The following is a 25056-nucleotide window of genomic DNA, read 5'->3' as shown; positions in this document are numbered from 1 at the left end:
CTTTATTACGAAGAATTATCGCGGCAGTCTGGTCAGTGGTAAACTTGAGAAAAATTAAAACAAAGATGGCGGAGTTTCATGAATGTCATGGTTCTTTGGTATTTTTGAGCAACGAGAACCGTAGCGCTCGTAGAAGGAGCTCCGCCGCAGAGTTTAACAATGGCCTGATATTCAGCAAGAGGCCACTCAAAGACGATGAAATATTTGAAGTGCGGTTGGACCGAAAGATAGGAAATTGGTCTGGGTCATGGGCCATTGGCGTGACTTGCGGCGATCCGGGCTGCATGGAAATTCCCTCCAGCTCTGCTGGCCTAAAAAATGGCTCGTGGATAATGTCTGGAATGTCGGTGCTGAGGGATGGATCCTCTTTTTTGGACGATTATGGTCGAGATCTCGATGAGCTTAAAGAAGGTGATAGGGTTGGCGTTCAAAGAACGGTGACCGGCAGTCTACATTTCTTTGTCAATGGTGCCGATTTGGGTGTAGCGGCGACAAATATTCCTCAGACTGTTTACGCCGTGATTGATTTGTATGGGCGATGCGCTGAAATATCAATTTATAAGCCTTACAGTAGCGCTTCAGGTAGGTGAAGATAAATGAGGGTGGTAATCCTTAACAGCCACTTTGAATTCTTGAGCCGGTTATATTATGCTGAAATTATATCGGATTAACTGCGTATTAATTGATTAAGGGTGGTTCTTTAGTTAATTTAATATTGGGAATTGTAAACACTACGTTGGGTCTAATATTTGACTTCTACTCTACGTTAGCCTTTATCGTTTATTGTACATGTATTTTTTATGTAAGTGGCATGACCCCATGTCATTCTTCACATGTTTTTAGACCTACTGTATTTTTGTAGAAATACGTGTCTCACTGTTAGAACTTTAATTTCTGGGGCAGATTTACGATTTTATGAAAGGGGGCTCCAACAAACGACCACTGAAGGTGGAAGATTCTGTAGAGGTCCTGGAATTTTTTAATGTATTATATTTCTTTGGAAATACCGTAAATCCTCTATTACGGTACCGTTGAAAAGAAAGTTGACAGTCCACTGCGAGTCTCGATTCTCCACTCCATTCATGATTCTTGATTCCTGCGTGAATCGAGAATCGAGTCGAGGATCAAGTCTCGTAAGACAGAAAAAAAAAGATTCACCCATGACTGATTTCTCGATAATTTTACGTAGTCATAACAGCTGTAACACAACACGGCATGGTTTACTGGCACAAGCAACTCTATGCTCGAAACAAGACCAATTCAAGTTAAAAAGTGAATGTTTCTTCAAGGACATCTGTATCAAGCTTCATTTTCTCGAGTACAGTTTCAAATGCCTGCTCCAAATGCAAACAGACAGTGTATACTCGTGTATAAGGAAGAACGTAAATAACAGCATGTTTGTTTTGTAACGTCGAATGATTCTGCACTTACCTGGCTACTTGGCATGATAAAGATCAGCTGTATCATACACATCTGTCCGTAACATAGCGCGCTCTTTTAAGTTTGAGTTAGCCTCTCTTAAAATTGAGCTTGTTTTTTCTGCAATGGAACATGATACATGTGAACTTTTTTGTTTCCTAGCTCGTGACTACGACTACCATGATGAAAAATAGCAGATAGTATTGCATGAGAGTATATATTGTTTTCAAAGCTCTGTTTTCAAAGAGCGAAGGGCAAGATATATCAAACTGAGGTGCTATCGAACATTTGCAAAGTTTCAAAGGAAAGTATCACTCGAGCTGTGCGAATGAATGCAAATTTCTCGAATAACTTGAGTGTATCTTGAATTTGCATTGTTAAGAAATTTCTCACAAGAATCAAATGCAGAGTAGAGTTTACTATTTATTGAGAAGAAAGATTTTTCTGACATGAGAGAAGTTAGAGGATTACTCAAAACTTTAAACAAAGGTTGTAGATTCTGCAACAATCGAGTATCGAGAGTAGAGAGCGAATTACTCAAAACTAAACAAAGGCCGGTCCGGTTTGATGAGTCTTGCACAAATCGAGAATCAAGAATTAAGACACAGCAATCAAGAATCAAGTCTCGATTCTCGACTTGATTCTCGATGCTCACCAGGATCGAGAATTGAGTGTCAACTTACCTATGAACGGAACTGTAAGCTCCCCCCTCTCTAATAAGCCCTCCCTTTTTAGGGGAAGAAAGTTAATAAGCCCCCCCTCTTGTAAGCCCCCTCCCCTCCCAATTATTATTCTTCACTAATAAATGATTGAATGTATTAACCAATCACGACAGTAAAAGTTCATGTGGACTGATCTGGGTTGTTTTATTCACCAACTGGAAGTTCGGATTTGTTTTTGATCCTCCGCTGCATGACCTCCAACTCAGGTTTTTCACTTTGTGTTGTAGTTTCTTGTGAAGAAGTGATACCATTGTGTTTGCTAAATGAAATAAGACCCCACTCACAAATAAGACCTCCCCCCCCCCCCCCTCTCAAATATGTTTGAAATAATAAGCCTCCTGGAGGGCTTAATAGAGGATTCACAGTACCGTCCTGACCTGAGGTCCCTGGGGAGAAGAGGGACACTACTCAGAGAAAATTTGGGTAGAAATTTGTTGCCATCAAGACCCTCAAACATTGGGCCTGTTTGAGGCAAAAATCCTTCATGTCTCTATCTTGGTTAGGACAAGAGACCTTATTTTATTACCTTGATTCTTTCGTTTCATATACAGAATTAAGTAATTTTTTGCAACTGACACTTTGGGATGAGATTTTTTGACAAAAATTGTTGGTACCACGAATGTATACTGCTTATCGCTAACTTTCACACTCTTTTAAAGTCTTGCTCTCCAAAACGAAACCCCTTTCAAGACACTAAATAGTAAAATTTTGATACAAATTTTTTAAATTTGTGGTGCCTTGCATTAATAATAAGAACCACATGACCATGTAATCTTAAGTCTGATCTTATGTCAACATGTATTAGATCAGATGCACTGCAAGCATACTTGTAACTTTTGTCAGTTACAAACCATAAAAGAGAGAAAAATACTGGTCCTATGAGTGATTTTCACCCCAAGGAGAATCAGTCCCTGTATATAAAATTATGGAGAAAACCTGTAGGTAGAAGATTCTCCCTCTCATCTGTGTCAACCTAAGCAAGTGTTTATTATTAGAAAAAGGTTGATCCCTTAGCCCTAGCCAACAGTGCTCACCCATGCTCTGATTATCTTGCCTTGACTGATTTGACACAGCTGGACAAGCGAAAATTTTTGTATGGAGAAAAGTTGCTCCAGCAAGAAAATGAATGTCAGATTTCAAAAGAATTGTGAAATTTGACATTCATTTTCTTGGGCTTCCATAAGAAATTTTCTTTGGTGTTATTACAGATGACTAATAACACCTTTAGCCGTAGAAGAATGTAAACAAGAATGCAATATACTTAAAATTATTTTGGTACAAGGTTTTTGTGCACTGAGAATTACATGTAAAATTATTCAATTTCCTGGTGGATTCTGTCTTGAAACTTTTCTGTGTTCACAGGAGGAAGTTCAGATTCATTGTCAGGTCCTTCCACTGCATCAGTGTGCTTCCACCCTCACTGTGGGTCGTTAATAAAACTCTCCAATAATAACAGGACAGCAGAAAGACAGAGGCCAACAGAAGAGTTCAAGAATGCTGTGACTCTCACAAACAAACCCTTAAGAAATGATGAGTTGTTTGAAGTAAGTAATAATCAAGGTAAAGACAAAGGTAATATTGTATAGTGCTAAAACTGTTTACATACATGTACCTCAAGTGCTGAAAAAATGCTGGCAAACATGAACACATGACAAATATTCCATACAGAAAATGAAAAGAAAATAATGCAATCACTTGACAACAAATTTATATACTGTACATGAAATTATTCCTTGAGTGCTGCTGCTTACAAATTTCCCCTGTATTTAGGGGTGTTGCATCCTTTTTGAGGGAGTTAAATGCAGATACCATTCATAACACAATTAACCACCACCCACAGGCGCAGATCTAGGATAAATACTGACCGTTTTTCTAAACGAGCACCGAAGGCGTAAGCTTCCAGTGGGGTCCAGAGGCATGCACCCCCTTGCAATTTTTTTGATTTTTCTCCCTTAAGTCACCTTTCCTGGGTTTCTGAGTCATTCAGTCAGGATATTGGCCAGATTTTAACTTGGAAAGTTTTATTTTATGAAAAATTTATTTAGTTATGAAAACTCTGACCGATTTTTGTAAAACGGTGGAAACCGGTGTGGATCCGCGCCTGACCCAGTTAACTCAATCCGGTAAGTGCTGGTTTGCAGAGCAGGAGGCCGCTGGATCAAATCCTGCCCAGACCAACACCCAGGTTCTTTAAGTAACTGAGGAGTGCTGCTTGTCTTCAAATGGTTAGACTTTCTATTCTTCTCGGATAAGGACGGTTAACCATAGGCCCCTGTCTCACAACCCTTGCACATACATATTCTTTGGGACATTAAAGAACCCACACACTGTTCGTAAAGAGTAGAGGTTGTAGTCCCATATTAATTTTAGTGGCCTATCTCAAATGGAGGAGGGACTGTTATGGGCCCGTAGTAATTATTGGTGCCATGCACTGTTGCGATGACCCTGCCAAGAATTGGCAAACCTAAGTAAATAATTTTGTTTTTGTCAGGTTGAAATAGAGTGTGTGACTGAGTTATGGGCAGGTTCCATAGAAGTGGGTGTCACAGTTCACCAACCAGAGGACATTGTATTACCTCCAACCATGACAAGTATGCCGACAGGGACATGGATGCTGAGTGGAACGTCAGTGATAATCAATGGCAAGGAAGTTAAAAAGGATTACTCGCGTATTAATTTAGAGAGTCTTAAGGTATAGTATAGATTGAAGATGAGCACTTTTGTTGAGAACTATAAATGCAGACCCTCTCTCCACTATGCTTAACTTTCTGTAAGCCTAACAACTGAAAGACACAATGAAATTCTTATAGTTTATGGATCTTTCCAATGGCCCTCAACATACAGAAACATGCTCGTACAATACAGATTGGAGTGTGATTGTACATGTACGTATGGGACAACTGCTCTTGATTAAACAAAACTTGAAACATGTATCTCGCATCCCTGCAGATTTTCTTAAGACAAAATGACATCAGTGACACTTGCCAAAGGAGAAAGAGCCTATCCTTTAGATTGATTGAACATACATGGCATGATCTTTGATTATAACTGGTTAAACCCTATAATTTTTTTTTCATTCTTTATAGGGTGGAGACAAGATTGGTATATTGAGGACGAGTGATGACTCTCTTCATTTCTTTATTAATGGCGAAGATCAAGGTAAAGCTGTAACCAACCTTCCTGCCAATGTGTATGGTGCTGTTGACATTTATGGTGCAACAGTGAGGGTTTCCATAGTTTCTGGAACAACAGATGAGGAACAGGAACTTACACAGTCTAACAGTATGTATCAATGGGCTATTGGAATGTAGGTTTATCGGTGTTTAATTCCTAATTTATTAGCCAATCAAGGATTTCAAGGGATGGGAATGATCGAAGGATTTTTTCGGGTAGCAAAATTTGGCAAGTATTTTTTTGGGTATTCAAAACAATATGAACATTGGTGGCAGTGCCTGCATATCCTGGCCACATAGTTCTGCGAATAAAGTACCACCAAACTTATTTTTCAGCTGTTTTAATATTTTGCGCATTATACTGCATCTGTTTCATTAATAATTTAATCATTAAATAAATTATTTTTCATGTTTTATCATTTAATGCTTTCTGGAAATTTTTAGGGCTCAGAAATTTGGCATGGGATTTCTTTGGGATTAATTTTTGGTGCAGGGATTTTTTTGGGGGTTTGATTTTTACCCCCATTCAATCATCCCTGTAACTTGAAATCTTGAAATCCAGAGTACCCCCGCCCCCTCCCCTGGGAATTTGCCATTCTGCCATGCTGTTTTGATGTTGTAAATGTAACACATGTTGTTTGACTGGCTTGATGGTGTGACTGACAGGAAAAATGAAGTTTGGCCACCTTAAACATACACTTTACACTCTAGGTATTATTCAAAACCTGTCCCTTTCCCTGAGCTCCTTTACAGCAGAGATGCTGTACAGATGTTAAAATGATTGAAATGAACTATTTTTTGATGGTTTGTAAATTAGGTATGAAGATCATGTTGGGAAATCAAATAAGCTCTGTTTTGTTGTCTTTCTAAGTGTGATGTTACTATGAAATCTTATTCTACATTTCAGAAAATACAGGTTATTATTTTTATGTGGACATATCCAAGTTATCCTCATTTTGCATTTTTAGATGAAAGGGCAATTAACACAGTTGGTGACTCACTTGTGTTTCATCCACGCTGTGGGTTATCTGTATCTTTATTTAATGGCTTTCACAGTGCACACCGGCCCAGGTATGTTCCCTTTCAAATTCTGTATAACTTATCAAGAAACATGGTTTTCATTAAGAATTCTAGTAGCAGGAGAAAGGTGTAACATTACAGAAGAATATTTTGAAAGAGGCTCCTTGTCGGAAATATAAAAAAGAGTCATAGGCTACCAAATGTTTGCCGGAGAATTCTTCATGGTAAATGGAGAATTCTCCGATCTCTGATGCCTAGAATGAACACCCTGAACAAAATAGAATTATGTTACCAAAGGAAAAACATGGTCACTAGCAATCCATTGTCACTATAATACATGTGTAGTTAGTAGACCATTTCTAGGATTGCAATAATTGCAATCCTTTTATGTTTCCCCATGCTGTGATACACATCATGATACAAAGGTCACAATATACATGTACATGTATTACTGTGTAGTCTCCTTGAAATTGGTCACACTCCCTTTTCTGTGTATAAATCTTTGAGGCCAAAATATTTTTCAACTTTTGACTTAAATATAACTGGTGTAGATGGTATGTCTTTTTTAAACCATATTTTCCTTTCTGGCCCCAGTTTTTCAAAAGGTAGGTTATAAACATTATCCAGTGAATAAATCACTATCCACTGGATAGCGCAATGGGTTTCCCTAACACTTATCTGTTGGATAATGATTTATCCGTCGGATAGGACTATCCAACATTTGAACAACTGGGACATGTTTGACCTATTTCAAATTTGTGAAACATCTTGCTAGCTGATTTTGCAAGGCTGTGGCATCCACCATTTTGGTTGTTGGTGCACAGAATTGAACTAACAGCTGACAAGTGATGAATAAGTAAACATGTATTTGTTTGCCATCTTGAATAAGATGAGAAGCTTGCCAAGCTGTGGATTAACTTTGTATGCTTTGTAATCTGGCTTTATGTTCATTCAGGTCATTAGTGTCACTGTTATTAGGAAAGGTGCAAACTATCAAAAGCTAAATACAAAGTTTACCCATCCAGCATTGGAATTTTATCCATTCTCTTAAAGCAATATTGGTTGCATATACTTTTTGTCTTTCATTCATTCTACTGTTCATTTCATTTCAGAGCCAATGAAGAATTTAACAATGCTGTCGTTATAACAAGCCGTTGTCTAAAACCAAATGAACTTCTTGAAGTGCGTGTGGACATACAAGTGACCAAGTGGGCGGGATCCTTAGAAATTGGCGTCACTACCCATAATCCTGAAACACTGAAATTTCCGTCAACAATGACCAATATAGAACAACCTGGAACGTGGATGTTGTCAGGGGGAAGTATAGTGTGTAATGGTGTCACCGTTATTGAGGAGTACGGGCCAACACTAGATGAAATAAAGGTGTGCTATCACATTTTGTGTCTTTTATCAAGGTACTTTACAGTCAAACCGGGAAAACCATGAACACCAGAAATATTTCTGGAATGTGAATGTGTTGCAAGAAAAAAGCCAATCAGGTGTGAGAAAACTGAACTGCAAGCAAGAATGTTAATTAGTTTGTGGTTTTGTGGCTAGTTCGCATGTCTTGATCTTTGCTGTGATTGGTCATAACACAATAAACATTCCTGAGGTATTTCAAGTGTTCACGGTTTTCCGGTCACACTGTAAATCACTGTGTGTATGCATCAAACTGTGAATTGGCAAAAAAAGTAATAACAATCAAGTATAAAAGAGGAGCAAGGATTAGCATGTGCAGTTAGTGCACAGGGTTCCCAGGAGTGACCTCATATCCTTGTTTTGACATCTTTCATTCTGTGTAGCTTTATAATTGAACCTCTCTACAACGGCGAACTTGGGAACAGAAGAAAGTGGCCATTGTACAGCAGTTTAAACAGGAGTGAATGTTTGGACTGTGCGGCAAAAAAAATGGTCGTTGTAGAGAGGTGGCTGTTGGAGAGGTGGCTGCTTGTGGACATTCGACTGTACCTTTGAATAACTGTAATATTGAGCACTCATAAGGAGAGGGGGGTGGATAGATATTTACATTTTAGTAGCCTAAGTTTTGTCATTTTAATTCTTTAAGTGCAGGTTCACTGGTGTAATTCACCTTTCACTGAAAGTATTTATGCTTTTGTAATATTGTCCTGATAGGTTGGTGATACAGTCGGAGTCATGCGAAAGGACGATGGATGTCTGCATTTCTTTGTAAACAGCACAGATCTGGGTATTGCAGCACAGAGTGTCCCAGATAATGTGTACGGTGTGGTTGATTTGTTTGGTCAATGTGCTCAGGTTACCATTGTTTCAGATTTACAGGAAAATGGAGTGGTTACTTTAGCAAATACCCTAAATGGTAAGATGAACTTGATTAAAGTCAAGCCTCTGTTGGGTGATCAACTTCTATTATGTAATTGTTAGCCAATGTCCTGGACATAATTTCCCTTATAACTGCTGTAAAACTGTATGAAGTCTATCATGCTTTCTTATTCACCCATTCTTGGGTCTAAATGAGTTATTTTTATTGTCTTTTGATAAAGTATTAAAATAAGTTCTCCGTCTTTGTTGAGGGTATCCAGCCCTGTCAAAATGTTTTACAATAGTAGCCAGAATTCTTGGTTCGCAACCACGTGACAAGGCGGCCATGTTGGGGGTCAAAACAATAGAATTTTTTCTTGAAGAATTTACATGAAAACAGAGTTTAGTTCCCAGAGGAGAGGAAAGCTTTTGTTCTTGAGCACCAACACAGCCGCCGTGACGTCACCTGCAAACCAGCAATAACCAGAGTAGTAGATGACAAAGGCCTAAACTAGTGTGATTCTTATTTTATGTTATTAAACTAAGTGTGGGGCATGTGTGCAGTTGACACCTCTAACTCCGGATCTGGAAGTCCAGGGTTCAAGCCCAACTAGTCATGTTGTTTTCTTAGATAACTCTAATTTGTCTCTCTTCACCCAGGTGTATAAATGGGTACCAGCGACATACTGCTTGGTGATAACCCTGTTATGAACTAGCATCCCATCTGGGTGGGGTAGCAATACTCCTAGGCATGCTTTATTCTAAGGAAACCAGGTTAAGCTCAGGCCATTTGGGCCTTTGGCTCATGTGAGCCTTTAGTTATTTTACCTTATTAAACGAAGGATTGAGCAGGTGGCAACTATACCATTTGAAGTACATGTACTGCTTCCAGAGCACTAATTACGTTTTGTATATGGCCTGTAATCTTTCAGTATTATCTTTTATTTTGGGCCAAGGAGAGACCTGAAACCCATTGAGGTTAATTTTTCTCTTGATAGATATAGTACTTCTTCTTTTCACCATAGTTTTCTCTTGATTACTTTTAGGCTAATCAAACCTGTATTGAACAGTCAACTCCCTATTGTCAACCTAACTTTTAAATCTGTGGATGACATGTTCCAATAATTTATTATTGTAACATGTTACAATTCAATTATTGGAACCCCTTTAGCAGAGCGTTTGCATGGTTTCATTTATTTCTTTGGATTTTACCAAAAGAAACATGAATTTTTTATTTTAAGAGTCAAGAGGCTAATCTGACAGTTTGGCCACTTCCCAAGGGTGCCCATCTAATACAAGTTTGAATGTTTTATGTCTTGTATGTTTTTATGTTACTGTGCTGATTATGTTCCATTTTTTGTTAAATTTTCTTTGGTAGTCTCAGATGCTACTATTATTACACAAGAACAACCTGTAGAATCATCATCATCATCAGTGCCACCTCAAGACATCATAGCATCAATAAATGAAGTAAATAACTGTTTTAAATTTAGTTCATATCATGGAGGACAGGTTGCCGTCAGTCATGATTGCCGGAGTGCTGTACGGATTAATCCCTTGTGCGAGTTCAATAATGCTATCGTAATGAGTCATAGGCCACTGAAGGATGATGAACTGTTTGAAGTGATTGTCGAGAAACTTGTCAGTCGCTGGTCTGGTTCAATGGAAGCAGGTCTGTACATGTAGAGTTCTGCCCAGTGTTTGTGTATAACTGCTATGAAATTATGCAACTTCACTTGCTCATTTTTAAGTTTTCGCCCATTTCCTTTCTAGCCATCATTACATAAACTTAAGCTTTTTTTACCAATTAATTAATTACTTGCTTTATTTATTTTTTGTAATAATAATTAATGATATTAATAATAATGTAATAATTTCACATTGTCAGATGAGCTTAAAAAACAGCTTTCGATCCACAAGAATTAATTTGTAGGAATTAAACAATTTGGCTCACAATAACTTCAGCAATTTGAATTTCCCCTAAGAACTTCATTCCCCAATTAACCACTCTAGAAATGAGAACGTACAGTGTAAGGGGAGCCGAAATGTTTCTGGGATGTTTACAGGGCATGCGCTGGTCAGCTATTGGCCAATGTTTTTCCCACTTCCTATTAACAGTTCCAGACGTCTTTGTGAAAGTTAACTCTTTAAAGTTCCCTCTTCGTTTTTGTTTAGTGGCGAATGGGCAAATTAAGAACAGAATTTACTCGCCTGATTGCAGAATCCACGAGCCCAGGGCTGTCGGACACGACTTTCTTTGAATAGTTTTCTGTTTTTGTCAGGAGTCAAAATGATAAATCAATTAATTTAGAATTCTTTGATACTATACAATAAAATTATTGTTAACTTAATAGCTTCAGTCTTGTCTAGGGCAAGGTACATTGAAAAACATTAACTGCCTGAAGTATTTAAATTATGATTTTGTGCTCTTAGATCAAACCTCCATCTTTAGGCATCTGTGTTACAAGATGGCACATGTGTAAATCATGGAGGAACAGTGAAAGTGAAGTTGTCGGCTCTTGTAAATATTAAAAAAATAAAATAAGTTTACACAGCACAACTTCAGACATGATAGATGTCCCTTTAATATTAGGAGCCCATAGCTTATCGTTTCCATTTTCAAGGCTTTGATGATGGCCATTATGATCAAGTTTTGGCAAACGGAAATAAGAATTGAACTCAAAACTTGGAGATAGAGATTTGTGATACTTACGTAATTAGTTAACTCCTTACCCAGGCTAAAGTGAGATGATTTGTCTTTCTAACTTTTGCATCTGTTGGCAAAATCCCAAGGCATTACCAATCAATAATGTTGAACCCTCTTTGGCCGAAGTTTTGCGAAGTACTATTTAAATTGCAGGATTTTACAAAAATAAATTTGAATTTTTTAAAAAATTAATGAAATGTAATATTTTATTGCTACAGGTGTTTCCACAACACCTCCAGACCAGCTAAAGTTTCCGTGCACCATGACGGATCTTGTCACAGGGACGTGGATGCTATCTGGGGCGACTGTGCTGCAGAACGCAACCACCACCCAAAATGGGTATGGCTGTGATTTGGACAAGCTGGAAGAAGGCTCTCGTCTGGGAGTCATGCGCAAATCAGATGGGTCACTGCATTTCTTTATTAACAAACAAGACTGTGGTGTAGCTGCTTCTAATGTACCATCTGGTAAATTTACACTCTCAAGTCTTTCGTCAACTAAAAACAACATTGACTTAGGGGTGGGGGATTTATGGTCTTTAAACAGAGTCGTATGAAAAAGGAAAGAAATTGTTACTAAAAGCGCGCATTTTAGACAAGTGTTTCAACTACTTTTGCCCCTCATTGTGAGTACTCAAAACTGCAGATAAGAGTCAGCAATTATACAATGTCCAACGGACTTTGCTATGTGTGATGAAAGCCTGTGTATCGTCAGATATGTAACCGGTCATGATAACCCACTCCAACTGATGTATGAATTGTAAGACTCGCAAGGTTTTTTTTTTGTTTTGGCGGGGGGGGGGGGGGTATTTTTTGTCTCTTCCGCTCACAACATACCAAGCAATATAGAGTGGTTTTCGTTTGAGTGTCGTAAAACCAAAACCAAAGTAATTACTCTGGCCAATCACATAGGACACAGACAATACATTGAACCAATCAAAACTCGAAGTAATTACATGTGGCTGACGCAAAGCGCGGGAAAATGCATGCGAGCGCGTCACAATTGGCTTTGGTTTTACTTCTGATTGGATGAAAAGGTGGCGCGAATCTTTTAAGCCAATCGCATCGTGTTTTTGTTTAGGCATTTATGCCATGATTGATTTGTATGGCCAGTGTGTTCAAATATCCATTTACGATGAAGATTATCAAGGAATTCAACCTGTAGAAGTTCCCACCGAGCGAACAGTTGTGGAAACTATTCTTACAACTGAAGAGACGATTGAAGGAACAAGTCCAGGTATGTTGGTTAAAAATGAAAACATCAGTTTAAAAATGCTATAGAAAACACTGCTCTAGCATTAAATTGAATGGTTACAACGTAGCATTTCATTCACAGACGCAGAAGTTAGAACCACCTTGTACAGCAAAATGAACAGCACAATAGGAAAGTACTGCTCAGTAGCTTTCAGTTGCTTGGTCACATTTCGGGATTTTGTTTGTAAACTCAAAAGATCAGATCAGTTTGTAAAGTTAGCGTAGGAAACAATAAAGCTGCTGCTTGTAATTGAGGATTTCATTTTGTTACTTTACTTTTTAAACTTTGGTTGTAAAACCACTCACGCTCGTTGCTTATGACAAGCAGTTGAACAATATATGTCAAGTCTATCGCTGTATTCAGCTTTCCTGGACCTGAAGTCAAAGGTGTATTTGTTCTTCAAATAGTTAACTCAGCATATTTGTTTTCACTCTTTTTCAAGGTAAAGTCAAATGTGGCTTTCATTCCTGTTGTGGCAAGAATATCCGTCTTTTGAACAATAAAATGACAGCCTCTAGGTCTCGTGGATTCAGTCATGGTCTTGTGTTCAGTGCAAAGCCTCTCGAAGAAGATGAAATATTTGAGGTACGTGACCATATCCTTTTCTAAATCTTAATTTAAAGCTAAAGTTTTATTCAAGGGTCAATGTTTCTCGCACAAACTGAGAACACTGTGTTTCGATTGGAGACGGTGGCGCTTTTGCTACGTGGCGATGTAAGTCACGTGAAGGTTAAGCCGTTTGCAGGAATATAAGCCCCCTCGGATGTAAGTTCCTCCGTTTATACAGGATGGCAAAGGGGTTTTCCGTGAAGCGTGATTGGTCCAAATGGGGGAATTTCAAATATCCTATGATGCATCACTTCATACTATATTATCGAGCTTCCGAACGCACGTGATCCTATCAGTTCAACAGGGACGCGACATTTGATGGGTCCAAAATTATCAGCGTGACACGTGGTCGGGCACAAATTAGCCGCGTGAGGCGTGATTGGGCATAGCTGGGTGGTGCGTGATTTTCTTTATTCAGAACGCGTGACCCGTGATTTTGCACTATTCTCAGAACAGTGGATACTGGTTAATGTGGTTAATATTTGAACATCAGATTTCAGGGAACCCACTTTTGAACAATTAAAGTCATTCAAGTAACTGTTAATGCGCGATCCTCCCTAAAAAGGACTCTGAAAACAATTATTACAGCTAATTCATTAAATTGGTTGAGATATACTTGTTGCAATTGCACCTCATTTACGTGATGCGTGATGGCTAAAATTTTCCCCTTGATGCGTGATACGTACCCACCCTTTATTATGTAACCACCAATGAAATACGAGGTGAGCTTTCGCGCGAAAACTTGATATCTTCACATGTGAAAATAACATGTTATCTTCACATGTGAAAATATCACCTTTGCTATGGCTACATAATAAATTGCGCCTTTCACTCCAAAAAACTATTAAATTAAAATGGTTTGGTATTTCATTGGTGTTTATATAATAAATAGAACATTACATGGCCGCTTGGAGATACGAAATTTCTCTTCTCGTGTTGAAAAAATATTTCACTCGTGAAATGTTTTTCAACACTCGAAGAGAAATTTCGTATCTCCAAGCGGCCATGTAATATCCTCTGTTTCTATTTGTCAACCTGTTTATAAGCCCTCTTAAAAGTCCTTACCAAGATGTATAAGCCCAAGGTTTAGACTATAACGGGCAGTTTACAGCACTCAAACACTTGTCTTTGCTTTTCAGATTGTTATTGACAAAGTAACAGATAACCATTGGTCAGGATCCATCGCTGTGGGTATCACCACTAAAACCATTCCTCTGTTAACTGTTCCTGCCTCTGTGATGGATCTGCGAGAAGGCACATGGCTAATGACTGGCTCCTGTGTCATGAAGGACGCTGTTGTGGTCAAGGAAAACTATGGCCATAGTTTGGATAGATTGCAGGTAATTAATAACTGCAGCCCTTATTGATGAACATTTTAACGGCGCTTAATATCACTGTTTTAAATCTACTTTGCACACTGCATTCATTTTACATGGAGGGATAACCTGCCAACGGTCAGAGTTCACTTAGATCAGTCTTTATTTCGTTAATTGCAATATGACCAGTAAGGAGAATTTTCCTTTTGATATTCCACAGCCCAAGACGAAGATTGGTGTACAAAGACAGAGGGATGGTACTTTTCATGTGTTTGTTAATGGAGACGACCAGGGAGTTGCAGCTATGGATATTCCTCAGGTGAGTTGTTGGTCTAGTCTCTGTACTTACAGGTAATATAGATTGAAATCATAACCAGCAAAGAACCGGCACGGACACGAACAAAATAAGCAGGCTAAGCAACGGCGACGGCGACGTTAATGAGAACGACAAAAAAAACGATAGGGTTTTTAGCCAAACAACAACTTTGCACGTTCATCACGCTTTTTGTACATCTCTTTGCCGTTACTGCACGATTACGACTTGAAAATGCCTAATTTCACGTTTTATGAAGGACGTAAACAAGAGGCGACGAATTTTACTTCCTCTTTTTAAAATTTACGGGCGTACGCACGTAAAAATTATGCGACAATGGAAATCCGCCTTAATGCTTACTCGGAAGCGCTTGGAAACAGGTGACATTTCGCGGCGACACGACTGGTTTCCCCGAGAAATGACGTCTGAGGAACGAGCGCTAAAAAATCCATCCTGATGACGTGTAACTACTGCCCAGATCTTTCATTGGTTGAAGCAAAATTCCCTCACGGCAGAACCAATCAGATCTGGATAGTGACACGTCATCAGTATGGAATTTCTGCGCTCGTTTCTCAGACGTCTTTTCGCGGGGAAACCAGTGGTGGCCTCGTACAATGTCGGCTTTTTTCTCAGGCTAGCGAATCTCTAGCCTCAATAACGCCGTGCTAATAAATTGTTTATCGTTTCAGATCGTTCACGCTGTGGTGGATATCTATGGCATGGCCAATATGGTATCTATATCAAGTCCTTCTTCAGGTACGCTTTCAAATTTGTTCAGATACAGTAAAAACCCGCGACCAGGAACCTGGTTTTTAAGAACCTGTTAGGCTAAAATTTGACAGTTAAGTCCGATCTACACAAAAATCCTGTTTAGCCTAAAATTTGAAACAGGTTCTTGTTTTCTAAAATTTATATAAAAAAATTCTGTACACTTGGGCAAACAAGATAATTCAACATTCAGAATCCTCTTTGGAGACATAGGTGTCCTATCACTCCAACTGCAATGTAATGGCATGCAGATTTTATATAAGGAATAAGCTGAATTTATCACTAAATACTTTTAGCTTCAATGTATTTTTTTTCTTCATAGAACAGAGACCTATTTCAGACCCTAAATAGCCTGAATTTGTGCTAATTACCATTTATGTAAGAACCTGTTTAGGCAAACTAGGGAAAATGCAGGTTCTTAGTCGCGGGTTTTTACTCTATCTACAACAGTTATTTCATTTTAAACACGCCACTTTTGAAGGACTAAAGACCAAAACAATTCCAAACAATTTTCTTCTTTCTATTCGAATATTTATTTATTTTCTTTATTTATTCATCCTTTTCTTCTACATTTTTCACAGACATTTCTCCCGGCTCTGTTGGTGTGTTGGTAAATGGAGAATCGCATGTGTCAGTTTCCCAAGTTTCCGAGGTAACCACCTTTTATAAATTTGTATCCGAATTTGATTTGATGGTGCTTTTTGCTAGCAGCTTTAGATTCTTTAAAACCAGTTCCCTTTTACTTTTACCATAATCAAGCGAGGCGCGAGTTAGAGGTCGTCCCTTTTATCAGCTGGGCTAAATTCAGCTAATTAAGTCCGAGTTTAGTTGGGCGTTTGTCCATATAAGTTAGGTTGTTTGAATTATGATCGGCTGTAAAGAGTATCGAAGTTCAGCCCGGAGTAATTAATTTCGCCTTTGAGCTCCTTCTGTTGGGCCAGAAACTCACAAGGGGTTATAAAGACCCCTATTGAACGAGTGTCTTGTTCGACTTGTAAAAAAGCGACGTTTGAGCAGAGCTGCGCGTAAAGTAATATTGATGTGGACAACGGTTTTATTTTGACAGGTAAAAGAACAGTTTGAAGATGGCTCCCGAGACTCCATCAACAGTTTACAAAAGTAAGCCTGCCCATGAAAGGGTGTCATGTGCAGTTGGTTTTCTGTGAAGTGTGTTGTTTTTCTTGGAGTATGCTTTGAAGGAAAAGTGTATTTTTTATGGAACGTATGTAGTAGAACCCCACCTTACGGCCACCTCGGTAATACGATCACCTCTTTATAATGGCCACTTTCTTTTCCCCGGCATAACAGCCGTACATTTCCTTATAATAAACCCTCGTTAATGCGGTCGCCTGTTAATGCGGCCAACGACCACATCTTAAAATCCCAAATAGTAAAATCGTTCCTGCCCCAACGCGTGACGAACCCCTAAGAACGTCTGCGTGGGAGGCCTAGTTTACTAGCCGATTCTTAAAAGTGTTTTATGTACCGAAGGAAAGTTTCAAGTGGTTTTTACAATCAATGTACGCGATATCTTCCGGTAGTTTATTACAGAGAACAGGTGTTCAAGAAGTGTAAATGCTATGTATGGTGTTTTTTATTTATTTATTTATTTTTTTCATTACGGCCCTTAAGTCATGAAATTTGGCCCTCTTCCAGTAATAAGGACACCATTTTTTTTACCAATTGGTGACCGTATTACCGGTTTCTACCGTATTTTACTTGTGATTTGTTTTAATTCTATTAGATTGCTTTTTCATAAGAACTGTGGTCAGTTTATTTCACTGGATAGCAATCGCACCACGGCCAGAAGAGTGGACAGTTATAATCACGGTGTAGTGCTGAGTGAGAAACCTCTTCCAGATAACCACTTGTTTCAGGTTAGGTAACCTTGGTTTATTCTTCGGGATACTTTGATTTAAGAATTTTCAAGAAGTTTTGCAAGTAGATCTCACATAATTAGAGATCGGTGAGCGCGCGTATGAAAATATTATATTGACTTCAAGCACAAGGGATGATCGATTTTCGAAAAGAAAAAGAAAACAACGTGTGTGTTTAAAAGGACGGATGGGCCAAGTCAATAGGCGATGAAGAGATTTTTTTTTCTTTAAATTTTTTCTTTCAATATTAGGTTTGTATTAGGAAGTTAAACAGCCGCTGGACAGGGTCTGTGATGATCGGCGTCACTGCTCAGGACCCAGACGTCTTGACAAGCCTTCCAAGCACGGCTAATAGTATAAAGATCAGCCCTTGGATAGTCGTCAACAATGCAGTTTACGTCAATGGAAATAAGGTATGATTCAAGGTCACTGAATCACAGTCAAAAATAGCCCACCTTCGATATATTGAAATTCTAACGTGACTCTGAGGCTTAAATAGGGTCCAAATTGTAAATTTTTTGCGACTCAATTGTCTCGCAAATCCCAAAAGAGACTTGAACATAAAGAAAACCAAACCGAGTAGCATAGCTACAAAAATAAACGATCAAAATGAAGCAATAGTCGCTTCAAACTAGCTGCAAATACTTACGTTTCCGCGTTTCCTCCAAACGGGAAAAATGCCCTCCCCGCCGGCAAACGGCAAACGCGGGAAAAGTCTGGTCATGTGACCCTCTCTGCCGTTCGCGGGAAAAAAAACACGCGGTGCGTAATTTCTCTATTTGTGTATGTTAGAAGCTGAAGTATGCAGCCTGCGCGCCCGAATTGCTCTCAAACTCTACCTCTCTCCTCTCTGGCTAATTCAAGTGTTTGGTGATGTCATATATTTCGCAGTCATCGAAAAAACGCGCTATCTACAATAAATGATTTCAAATACAGGTAAACGACAACTTGCGTCGAAGCCTTGACAGTCTTCAAGAGGGAGACACTCTTGGAGTGTTTATTGACAAGAAGAGCCGGTTACATTTGCTTATTAACGGAGAAGACCTGGGGCCTATTGCCCAGGCCATCCCTGCCAGACGATTTGCAGTGCTTGACTTGTACGGGTGCTGCGAGGAAGTGTCTATAGTGACTGCTGACCATGGTGAGCGTGGGCGAGTCAGTATGGAAGAAGCAAAGGCTGAGAGAAGCTCTGGTGAGGAGTTGTTACTTTGTGTTAACTGCACCAGAAATTTTAGTGAGGAAATCAAACAAGACAGCAGTGCATGCATTTGCATGTTTCTACTTTTTATTAGTTCGCCTTCAAATAGAAGAAACCCCAGAAAACATGCCCGCTTTGTCAGACCATTCTTTTAATGATGCAAACTGTAATGTTGAATTTTACACTTAACGTTTCCTTCCAACATTTTTTCCAGGTGAATACAGTAAAGGTCCTTGTGATTATAGACAGTTGTGTGACCGATTCCGAGCTAGTCTAGCAATACCAGGTTAGTGAACGATCGTTATTATGTCTAGGAAATGGCTATTGTTGCCACCATCGCATGGTTGATGCTATCCTTGTCGTTCTTTTGTTTCTATTGCCTAATTTCAAACCGAGGAGGGCTAGGTACCAGTCCCTGTATTATTGGGGAGACCAGGGTTATATGCTTCTGGATAGAAGTTTGAAAAAATACGTTTGGTGTTAATCGGGCCAATATTGAACAAGATACAACTGTTTAAAAGGTTGAAAATTTACTAAGAGATATATGGATTACCGAACACACCGCCCGGACGTCTATGTATTTCTTAGTAAATTTTGGAATTTTTGATTGGCTGTATCTCGTTCATTATAGGCCCGATAAACACCAAACTTGAGGATTTTTTAAATCTCCTCTGTCTGACCTTGTGGGTCTCGAGTTGTTTATCCCGTAAAAAACGGACTCGTCTAGCGCTCTTCGTTTTGATATAAAGCAATGAAACGATTGGCCTGATTTGGAATCCCAGGACTCTTAGCTTTAAATTGGTTTGATAAAATTTTGTTTTTGGTTAGAGTATAAAATACTTAAGGGCTCTTTGGTAATTGATCATTTGCTTTTGTTCACAGACGAGTACTTTAATACAGACTGTAAGTTAAATGTATGCTATTGTCAAGGCTGCCACGAGGCCCGTGGTGAAAAGCTCTATGCTGTCAGCGGTGATCCACCGTGTCGTTATGCGTTGCCATTGGGATGGTGTCAGTTTGCGCTAAGGTAAGCAGCGCAGACTTTCCCTCAGGTTAGACTCATTCTCGACCCCAGAGCTCATGTTATTGACTTCGGGCTCGTGAGGTGCTTTTCTCTTCCTGGTGGTCATGTGCAGAAGAGCTATGGGGTCGAGACTGAGGTTTGACTCTAGTTTACGCATTTACAATACTCATACGAGTTGAGAAATGCCTTTTCAGAGTAGGGTCTTGCCAGAATCCCATTACGTGAGAGCGTCCATTCTTCACATTAGGCCTGGGCCATAGCTTGGTAGTTTTTTTCTTTTGGTTTACTCATCTTTTGCCCCAACAAAACTTCTAGACGGTCAGAGCAGACAAAGATTTCCAGAAATGGCAGATTAGGTCCGCGAATTTTAATTGGTTAAAGAGTCATGGAACTGAAGGCCACTGTCGAGATTATTTGCCATATTGTATTGTCCAGACGTTTATAAAGATAGTGAATTTCACTGTAAAATAAATCTGAAAATAAGCTAGAAGTCTTCTGCAGTGTGACACTTTTTAGTGGGCGATAGATGCTGCGTTGTAATGAGCTCCTTGTATTGCGTTAAACAAAACCTACTGAAACCTTGAATAGCGCCAGCCGTGAACTAACCGCCAGGCCCCAGCATGCACTGCTTCATTCTATCTTCTCACCGCCCCCCCCCTTTCCCCCCTCCCCCACCTTGAACACCTTCGAAATCTAGTCAGCTAACAACAATTATATATTTTCGTTCTGAAATTTAGAATCCCTCCCCGAGTGGAAGGCTATCACGTGTTTGATAAATGGCATGTGTCATTTTACGGTACTATGATTGGACGGCTAAGAAGAATACTTGATCTTGGACATATTCCGCTTCAAGGTAACCACGTCTTTACTCCGTACGTTTAGTCAGTTTGGAGAGGTGCAACTCCCGTACTCCACAGCGTTGTCTCGTTGCTTTTTTAACGTAAATCACATGTTCAGTGCAGTTCACACTGCAGTGCAATACACTGAATCATTGTCTGCTTACCATTCACCAAAACATTTCTCCTCATATTTGACGGGGAAGACGGAATTTCTTCAGTAATAATGCGTTTCCGTTTTCTAATCTACTGTGAAAATTGTGAGCTTAAGCAACTACGACGACGATGACGACGACGACTTCAAAAAAACAACAGGTTTAATGATCAAAACAACAGCTCTGCACGTGCATCACGCTTTTAGTACATTTCTTTGACGTCCACTGCACGACTACGGCGTGAAACTTCCTAATTTGACGTTTTATGGAGGACGTGGACATACGACGACGAATTTTACGTCCTCTTTTTGAACATAAGTAAAATCCTTAAAAATAGCCGCCTGCATTTGACATATTGAGCGGGTCCAAATAGACGCGATTAAGTTTGAAAGAACGCAAATTCATTTTTTAGCGACGTTTCCACTGCCGTCGTCGTCGTTGCTTAAGGTCCCTAATATCTGTGGAAGTGAAACACGCACATCGCAGTGGAAAAGTTCGTTCGGAACTCGATGCAACAATGCATCCTTTTACCTTATCTCTAACAGGACCAACAAAGTTCTTTTTTGCCGGTTATATTTCAAATCAAATAGGCCACTTCCGTGTTCCAAAAACCCTCACTTTCAAAATGAGGCTAGGTGCACAACCTTTCTTGTGAAAATGAGTTTTATTTGCATGAGAATGAAAATGATTTCTATATCAAGGGCTGAGCACCTACCCTCGTTTTGAAACAGAGGCCCGGGGGAACACGGAAATGGCTTATTCGTTGCGTCTAAATTGTTTTAGAACACTGGCCCCGGTTGTTGAAACGTCGGATAGCGCTATCCAACGGCTAAATCACTATCTAGCGGATATTGCACGCAAACTTTCTGGATGAGAAGCGAAAGTAGCATTATTGTCATACAATCATTGTACAGTCATTCTTATGTGAAAGCCAAAGCTCTTATCACTAAATAATCAGTCAGCTTCATGATCAGAAAAACAAAGCTGAAACATTTTCTACAAAAGAGTCAAGGAATTAAACCAGACTCTTTGAATTTTTGGTTTATGTGGAAGTAGTATACTGTGTTGGAAATTAAGCCTCGTTGGTGGATTCCCTTTGGATTCCCTCGCAAAAAGTGGATTCCCTTTATTAATATGTATAAGTGTCTTCCTGCGTAAGTATTTGGGAAACCAATTGCGTTTTTCATTCGGTAGAGGTTTATCCAGTGGATAGCGTTATCTACCTTTTGAAAAACTGGAGCCTGATGACGTTAAATGTAGTTTGTTTACCGTAATTGTTTATCTATATGTCTGCAGGCTGTAGCAGTCAGCGGCGGAGTGGCTCGTCAAATAAGGAAAACGAAGTACCTCAATTGTGTGTGTCACCCACAATTCTTTGCGCGTGTGAAACACAAGCAAAGAAGCAAGAGTATGTATTGGTTTTGCATGTTTCTCCTTTATTACCTCTTAAAAATACTCTAGTTACCTCAAATTTTCTTAATATAGTTAAGTCTGTCGACTACAGCCTTTTTCGTAACGGTCACGGTAGTAATTGGGTTACTATACGTTACAATACGGTATACTAATTTTAGCACCGAAGCACTCGTACCAACTACACAGTATGGCCAGTACCTTACGCATGCGCACATGGCTGCCGCTGCCGGAAGGATATGGAGTTGGTACGTGTGCTTCAGTACTGAACTTAGACTGGATTACGTCAACGCCTTGGGGGCTGTTGCTTGTGCCTGAATAATACAGGAATTGGCTTCAATGATGAATGAATATGAATGATACATGAGGAGAGAAGAACTCAGAAAAAAAATTCTGTGTTGTAGATGGGAATTGAACCCACGATCTTCCAGACACTAGTCGGATGCTCTAACCACTGAGCTAAGAACTCTAGTGATGAGCAAAGATTATGTGCGAAAAAGGGGTAAGGTTTCAGTGAGGTTCGTGATTGATTAATTTAAGGGATCTGTTTAGTATGAGGAACAACTTATTGTAGGTTGTACCGTATGTGAAATAGACTACGAGCAGTATCTCTTTTCTCTGTAGTCCGTCGAGCAAAACGCGAGACATGCAAATGGCCACGCGCGTGCATTGCTCTCACTAAATCTGAAGAAAAAGAGAGACTGCTCGCAGTCTATATATGAAAGTGGTTTGAACGTTTCTGTTTGATTTCTAGGTACAGGGATGGCACAACAGGAGAAGTATATACAGCGCAAGTCGCTTTGCAGCTTCTAGTTAAACCAGGCTCTTACAGAGCTGGGCACAGTCACAGAGACATGGACGCTAATGAACTGCTTGATCAGAATCTTGGAACGGAAAACTTGGAATGGTATCTGGAAAATCAAGGATCTGTTGTGTTAACTACACTTCTTATCAAGATCGAGCCAACATAAAGACGTTGCCACCCGAGGTCCGCAAATGTGGATCCAATGTCATGATTTCAACGCAGTGTTGTGCTGTCCGTCTGTTGAAACCAAAATTTTCCGACATAAATGTGAAATTTTCCCTTTATAGTTGCCGATCAAAATGGGTAATTTCCCCACCCTTTTTTATTGGGTTTGGTTTGAGACAACAAACGGGCATGCATGCACATTGCTGTTTGCGCTTACCTGTAGCTATTTAAATGTTTGATTGACAAAAAGGAGGTTTTCGATCCCCGCGTCGCTCTCCTCCCCCCCCCCCCCCCCCCCCACCCAACCTTTCGAAGGAAAAAGTCGGGTTTCCTTCTTTGAGGTGACCTAGATGAAAGTCCACGATACAAGAAACCTCATTTTGTAAAGTACTGTTACAGAAAATAGTATCCTAGACAAGTCACCAAGTTGGTGACGAGTGTAGGGAAAAATTTTCCTAATTATTTAGAGATGCTATGTTTTAACCTGCTCCTGAGAGAAAATACTTTTATCGTCAGAGATGTATTTTGGGTTAACCGAGATGTGTATTAATTGAAATAATTTATTGCAAAGTGAAACAAAAAAGACGTAAAGCGCATACGTCGCAAAAAAATTTCATGAAACAAAATCTACTGCTGCTTTCCCCCCTTCCCCCTCCTTACTGAGAAACAGACTTGAAGAAGAAATACTCAAAGGGAAAATGGTATATTTCGTTTTCGACAGATACGCAAAAATGGTCCGCATTAATCCAGTTGATGGTTTAGATTTTTAATGTGAACGGATTTATCCAAGGAGTGACTCTTGATTTGACATTGTGTGCACAGCATAATTGAAATAGACTGTCGCATGCATTTTCCTGATTACGATTGCAAATTCCTTTTATCTTGATTCGCTTCGCTGTGTGATTGGCTGAAAGATCTCGCGCTTTTCTCTCACCCAATCAGATAAGGAACCAAAACAGTGCAGGCGTTTTGCCACGCTTTGCGCTATTACATGTTGTGGCTTTGAGCTTTGATAGGTTCATCTGGTAGTTACCAGGGAAACGGAATTACGAGATACCAAGGGCAAGTGGAATGTAACCCAGCTTCATCAGCCAGGCTTGCATCTTTGCCTCCAACCCTGCCTTTTATATTGCTGATTAATATTTAGGGTCACGTGTACAACATACGGCAATTTTTACCAGGTGATCAATGTTTTTCTTTACTTGGAATTTACTGCTCATTATATTTACGTACAAAAATGAGCAGTTTCACGCCAGTTTCAACCATCAGAATTCTTTTGGACAGTTTTTATCAGCTCATATCCTATTGTGAGAAATTTTTAACTTGAATACCGTAAAATTCCGAAAATAACCCCCTTGGCTTATATTTTTCAAAGGCCCTGTTTGAGGGGCTTATTTTTGGAGGAGCTTATGTACGGAGGGAAATTTGCGTTTCAAAATCGATTGGGCTAGCTTGTAGTGGAAAGGAAATTTACCATTTTTGCTTTGTTTTACTTTGTCTTCGACATGTTCGAAAGCAAATTCTATGTACAAGCCCCCCGGGGGGCTTATATTCGGAGGGGCGATTTAACGGAGGGTTTTTTGCGTTACGATTTTGAGGGGCTTATATTTGGAGAGGCTTATTCATGGAGGGGCTTATTTTAGGAATTTTACGATATGACGTTTGATACCCGGCTAGCTGGGTGCCCTGGGTAGACGTTTGATGTGAACGTGATTCTAAATGGTTCTATCTCCACTTTCTTCTGGAAGGAAAACGTATCAAAGTCCCCTAAAAGTTGCAGTATTGGTAAACGGGGAAACAAGTTTACGAACTTTCTTTTAAATGCCTGATATATGAAAATAGAATTGAATTTACTGAACGAATAGTTATTTAAAACCGCGATAACTGAAGAGGGAAATTTCAAAAATGTTCGTAGTCGAAGACTACTACTGTGGACTGGAAAAATTTAGTGGAGTTATTTTTGTAAGATAAAAATCTGTAAATAAAATACCAAAACAAAGGAGAGCAA

At 39.4% G+C, this 25056-nt stretch overlaps 1 protein-coding gene across 1 annotated transcript; it reads left to right on the top strand.

Moving 5' to 3' along the window:
- The first annotated feature begins 59 nt into the window (after positions 1-59).
- On the top strand, positions 60-25056 carry LOC140943438 (neuralized-like protein 4). The gene is made up of 24 exons (XM_073392527.1): positions 60-582; positions 3504-3685; positions 4633-4833; positions 5228-5423; positions 6283-6385; positions 7447-7717; positions 8468-8669; positions 9990-10283; positions 11537-11785; positions 12399-12554; positions 13015-13157; positions 14321-14521; positions 14718-14816; positions 15500-15566; positions 16160-16230; positions 16645-16697; positions 17323-17455; positions 17707-17868; positions 18392-18647; positions 18868-18939; positions 19536-19680; positions 20415-20530; positions 21965-22076; positions 22833-25056. The coding sequence occupies exons 1-24, from the start codon at positions 66-68 to the stop codon at positions 23047-23049; spliced, it is 4218 nt and encodes a 1405-aa protein (XP_073248628.1). The 5' UTR covers positions 60-65; the 3' UTR covers positions 23050-25056.

This window comes from Porites lutea, chromosome 1, assembly GCF_958299795.1.
Source record: "Porites lutea chromosome 1, jaPorLute2.1, whole genome shotgun sequence".
Classification (NCBI taxonomy): domain Eukaryota; kingdom Metazoa; phylum Cnidaria; class Anthozoa; order Scleractinia; family Poritidae; genus Porites; species Porites lutea.
This window is presented reverse-complemented; position numbering and strand designations above follow the sequence as displayed.